General features: G+C 31.3%; 1 protein-coding gene across 1 annotated transcript; it reads left to right on the forward strand.

Moving 5' to 3' along the window:
- Positions 1-3,901: 3,901 nt before the first annotated feature.
- On the forward strand, positions 3,902-4,541 carry LOC120169953 (histone H3.2). The gene has a single exon (XM_039178021.1). The coding sequence runs from the start codon at positions 3,984-3,986 to the stop codon at positions 4,392-4,394; it is 411 nt and encodes a 136-aa protein (XP_039033952.1). The 5' UTR covers positions 3,902-3,983; the 3' UTR covers positions 4,395-4,541.
- Positions 4,542-5,500: the final 959 nt, after the last annotated feature.

Here is a 5,500-nt window from a genome sequence, read left to right on the forward strand (position 1 = left end):
TTTATTTTTATTTTAATCATGTTTTGTATTAAAAATATTAATAAAATATGACACATCGTATGACAAAAATAATAAAATAATCCATGTAATCTTAAAGTGAGCAAAAAGTTAAATGTCTAAAGTTTAGTGAGCAAATTAAAAAAATTAAAAGTACAATGAGTGAAATAAGAGAAAGAGTTAAGATAAGTGAGTAAGTGTGTAATACCCATATATTAATTACATAAAAAAATTGATAATGGGTGGACACATTGATGACTATTATTCGTGTAATTCCTAATACTGCAAATTGGGACGTAAATGTATTAGTAAAGGAAATAGGTTGAAGATAGGCTTTTAGGAAGAGTTTGAAAGCTGGGTTTAGGGTAAATCAACAATTATGAAAGATGATTTTAATGAGACCTCCAATTCATATAAAAAAATTATTGATACAACTAAAATTCAGAGTAAATACGCTCTTCAATACTCTAGCAACAATGATAAATCTCATATCATATTTATAGATTTTAGTGCTAATTGATTGTTTATACATGTCAATATTTTAGCTATTAATCTTTTAAATGTTGATAATCTTTTACAAATGATTCTAGCTGTAATATCAAATAATACAAATATCTAGATTATTTTATAAATATTTTTAGATATATATTATTTTTATATTATTTTAAATATTCTCAAGATATATCTCATAAATGATAATTATATATTTATATAGTGACTTTCCAATATTGGCATTTTTTAATGATTAAAAGATAATTTTTTTATTTTAAGATAAATAAATAAAAAATAATTATTTATATAAATTACTTTTAATTTGATAATATTAATCATTCTCCATATTTGCCTACAATCGCATGTCGATAAATCTTTTGTTTTCGTATTCGTTAGATATCCGATATGACTTGACAATATATCCTTGTGTAGTCTCTCTATCTTAGCTTGAGTTTATTATCTTGTTTCCTCAGTCGGATGAAACAACAATGTCGACCCTGTAACATATTCAAAACTAGTTGGAGATACCTCATACAAAACAAGTAGCCTATAACGGAAAGTTATGCTACGATGCGCCTAAAATAAGGTTAATAAACGGCGTGACCAATAAAAAATGTAATAAGTTAAAAGCAAAGCACAAAACGTTATAAATCAGCACCGAAAAAGTTACAAATCAGAGTAACATAACATGTTACACTAAAATGCTATACATGGTAAGAAAATTAGTTATAATCGGTAAATGTTATGGATACTATTAACATTTTAGGTTTCACCAAGAATGTCATGGTTCACTAAGAAATATGTTACGATCTGTAATATTAATATTTTTTTTATCAATTATTCAAAAGTATTTATTAATTCTAATCCTTTGATTGATTCAAATATATTATTTTGATTTTTAAAATGTATTTATTAATTAATGTTATGAAATATAGATTTGATTATATGTTGATTTAGTATTTGTAAATTTTAATTATTTGATTTAGTATGCATAAAAAATTATTTGATTTAATATATATATATATATATATATTATTTTGATATTATGTTTGATATTTATAAATTTGTGTTTGATATATATTAATTAATTCAAATATAATATTTTGATTTTTGGAAAGTGGCTCATCGTCGTCGTGAAGTTGCTCACCGTACGAATTTATGGTCATAGATATTCGCCGTCACCGAAAATCTCAATAAAGATTTGACAAATCCTTTAAATTTACTCTATTTATTTTAGTTTCTTATGTTAGTTATTCTCTATTTTTTTTCCAGGTATGTAGACTATTTTTTGCAAATATTTAGGTTGTGTTACATTTTCTTTTTACATATTATAGCCTTATCAAATTATTGGAGTTTTTCTAGATTAACCATATTGGAATATGAGAATATGTAATGCTTTTGTCATTTATTGGGTGCAAAATGAATTTGGAGAGGATTGAGGGTTGGGTTGATCGGTTATAGTTTGCTTTAGGGTTAAAGTATTGAATCTAGATTATATATTAAATTTAGATTTTATATTAGATTTGAGTTTTAACTAGATATATTTTTGGTTTTATTTTAATTTCGGCTCGATGAATGAATTTTTAAACCCAAACTAATGTTTATAATAGATATTTTTGGTTGATATCCGTTCATCGCAAAGTTGGGGCTTAAGGAAACTCCTAAAATTAAGACAGGAAGCTCGTCCTGTTCTGGACGCTGGAAATACAACAATTACAGCAGTTTGGGATGCCATTAGAGTCAAGAAAGCTATTGTTTCTTGGCAGAAAATTGTCTGGTTTCCTATGCACATTCCTAAGCAAAGTTTAATCTCTTGGATGGCTTTGCTTGATAGGCTTCCTACAAGAGAAAGACTAAACCGTATGAGACTAATCACTGATTGCAAATGTATTTTCTGTGATGAGCATTTGGAAACTAGGGATCATATTTTTCTACTCTGTCATATGGCTAATTCAATCTGGAAAAATGTTTTTTCTCTCTCGGGACTTCACTTCTTCCCTTGCCCGTGGGACGCTTTTTGTGCAAGGGCTTCCAATGCTTGGAAAGGCAAATCAATACTCACTCTTATTCTGAAGTTATCTTTTAATGCTATTATTTACTTACTATGGGATGAAAGAAACAAGTAAATGTTCCAAAGGTAGATTCAAGAATGCTCAAGAATTATTCTATACAATCAGAGATATAATTGTACTGCACTTAAGCAATAGGAAATTCAATTGTAATGACAATGTTAATATTACTCTTTCTAGGAATTGGAATATAGGATGATCTTTGTTTTTGTGTTGGATGATCATTGCTTATTTCGTTTCGTTTCTTTGTATCTTAATGTTGTACTGGTAGATTTTAGGTAATAAAAAATTTTAATTATCTAAAAAAATAATAATTTTAAATAAATACATATATAAAAATTAAATATTTAATAAACTAATTTTAAATTTCGGGCACACCCTAAAAAGCACACATACGTACAAAAGGTATTGGGTGTGGAAAAGTTGGTGCCCATAAGCCGACTCTAATAATTACGAAGATGCAATGATTATTGGTGGCTCACTCTTGTCATTTTTGTCAATATTTTACACACAGCTCTTATTCACCTCGTGTTTGTTGCTTCCACTCCCCCGCCTTCACGCGTAATACTAATTACTATACTAAGCAAAATGAATGTTCGGCTTTCATTTATGCATAATTTTTTTTATTAAGCTAAAGACAATTAGAAAGTAATATATTATATTAATTCACAATTTTTTAAAATAAATTTGATAATGTTTGTTCAAAGATCATAAATTCGAGTAATTTATTAAGTTTAATTTTAAATTTATATTTACTGAGTTATTTTAATAATAAAAATAAATATTATTTATTTTTAAATTTTTTAAATTTAAGCATTTGTATCTATATCTTTAAAATATTTGTATATTATTTTTATTTTTTTAAAAATATCATATTAATATTACATTATACAACACCATAATTGGTGACTAATAATTTATTGATCAAACTAGAAAATAATAATAATTGGTGGCAAATGGTATAATTTATCCGAAATATTATTTGCAGTGCGAAGAGCAATGGGTAAATTCCATTGGCTGTCTGGCTATATCAGGGATTGATATCTGCACCTAGCTCTCATATTAGATTACTGCCGTCTGTACTTTTGTCAAGGACGGCTTAGATTTGCTTTCACATTCCTGATTAAAAATATTAAAATGCGCGAAACGTCAAAACAATGCCGCTTAAAAGAACGAATCCTATTGATCAAGTTTCATCTCACACGGATCAGTTCCTAAAACAGCTAACAGCCATCGATAATCTTCCAAATCTACGGTTCATAATGGTCTGACTTAAAATATTTTCTTCATTACTTATTCCCGCTTCTGCAATATATATCTCCCCTCCGATCGCTTATAAACTCCAAAAAGAACATTTCCCTTCCAATTATCTTCCGTTTCTCGTAAGCCAAACGCTCTTTTATTCGTTTATCCACATCTTCTCAAATGGCTCGTACCAAGCAAACAGCTAGGAAATCGACCGGTGGTAAGGCTCCACGTAAGCAGCTAGCCACAAAGGCCGCTAGGAAGTCTGCTCCGGCGACTGGAGGAGTGAAGAAGCCTCATCGTTTCAGGCCGGGAACAGTTGCTCTTAGGGAAATCAGGAAATACCAAAAGAGCACTGAGCTCTTGATCCGAAAGCTTCCATTCCAGAGACTTGTGAGAGAAATCGCTCAAGATTTCAAGACCGATTTGAGGTTCCAAAGCAGCGCCGTCGCCGCTCTTCAAGAAGCTGCGGAGGCTTATCTCGTAGGACTGTTTGAGGATACTAACTTATGTGCCATTCATGCAAAGAGGGTTACGATTATGCCTAAGGATATTCAGCTTGCTAGGAGGATTAGAGGCGAGAGAGCTTAGGTTTGTTTGCTTATAGTCAATTGACGTTTAGAATTATATATCTATGCTTTTGTTCATTTTGCGTGTATTAGCTTTCTCGGTTATTGGTTAATGTAAGTCAATGTAATTTCATTGGATGCTATGAAATTTCATTTTGTTTGCTTGAAATTTGCTTAATGGAACCTGAAAAGTTTGTTAACGTTCCTAGATCCAACTTTCTGGGAATTGCTTGTACGGTTCCTTTGAAGCAGACATTTGTTTCCTTGGTATTTGGCATCATGAATTTTCAAACCCACAAATCCATGAACTTTTGAATCCATCAAATCAACAAGTAATATCTTTTTACTCCTTTTCTTAAGGTTAATAAACGATCCTTCACTTTTATCAGATCTGCCTGGTGTAGGGTCGATAAAAACAGTATCTATGCCTGTAAGCATGGGGCTGTGAACAAACAGTGGGTAGTAGTAACAGACTAACCCACCTCCATTTAAACCAAAACCGTCTGGAGTTTTCCCTATTGGCGAAGTCTACACTACATCCACCTGCTCATAGAGGACTGTGTGAACATTCAGCCTTAAGAGGGAGCAGAACCAATGATTATCCCATAAACCACCTTGGTTATATGTATGGATCTTGGAATTCGTAGTTACAATAATCTTGTGCTCTGTGGGGATCGCACGCCACACCCGCCACCCTTGTGCACCAAACAGACGCCAGAAATAGACTCCGGATCTACTTGGGATCTGGACCGCAACAGCAGTCCTTATTTGACATTTTTTGGGGTCGAAATCTACATGCATGTCGAAGAAAAGACCATAGCCAAACATCATTACCCCGCATTGAATCACCAGGAATATGGTGACGATGACCAGAGAATTGCACCACCATGTCACGAAGGAATAGGTAGCAATCCGATTGAATGTTAGAAAAACTAAAATGCATTACATCTAATTCATAAATCAACCTACTGTTGTAACGATCCAATCTATATTCCGAGACAGAACCAGGGGTAAATAAAGCAAGAAACCTAAAATTTAAACTGTCTATCGTCCACTGTTAAAACATGCCCTAACCCTAAAAAGACAGGTTCAATACTGAAACAAACATACCATAAATTTATCGACCCT

The sequence above is a fragment of the Hibiscus syriacus genome, unplaced genomic scaffold, assembly GCF_006381635.1.
Source record: "Hibiscus syriacus cultivar Baekdansim isolate YM2019G1 unplaced genomic scaffold, ASM638163v2 tig00111769_pilon, whole genome shotgun sequence".
In the NCBI taxonomy this organism is placed as follows: Eukaryota; Viridiplantae; Streptophyta; class Magnoliopsida; order Malvales; family Malvaceae; genus Hibiscus; species Hibiscus syriacus.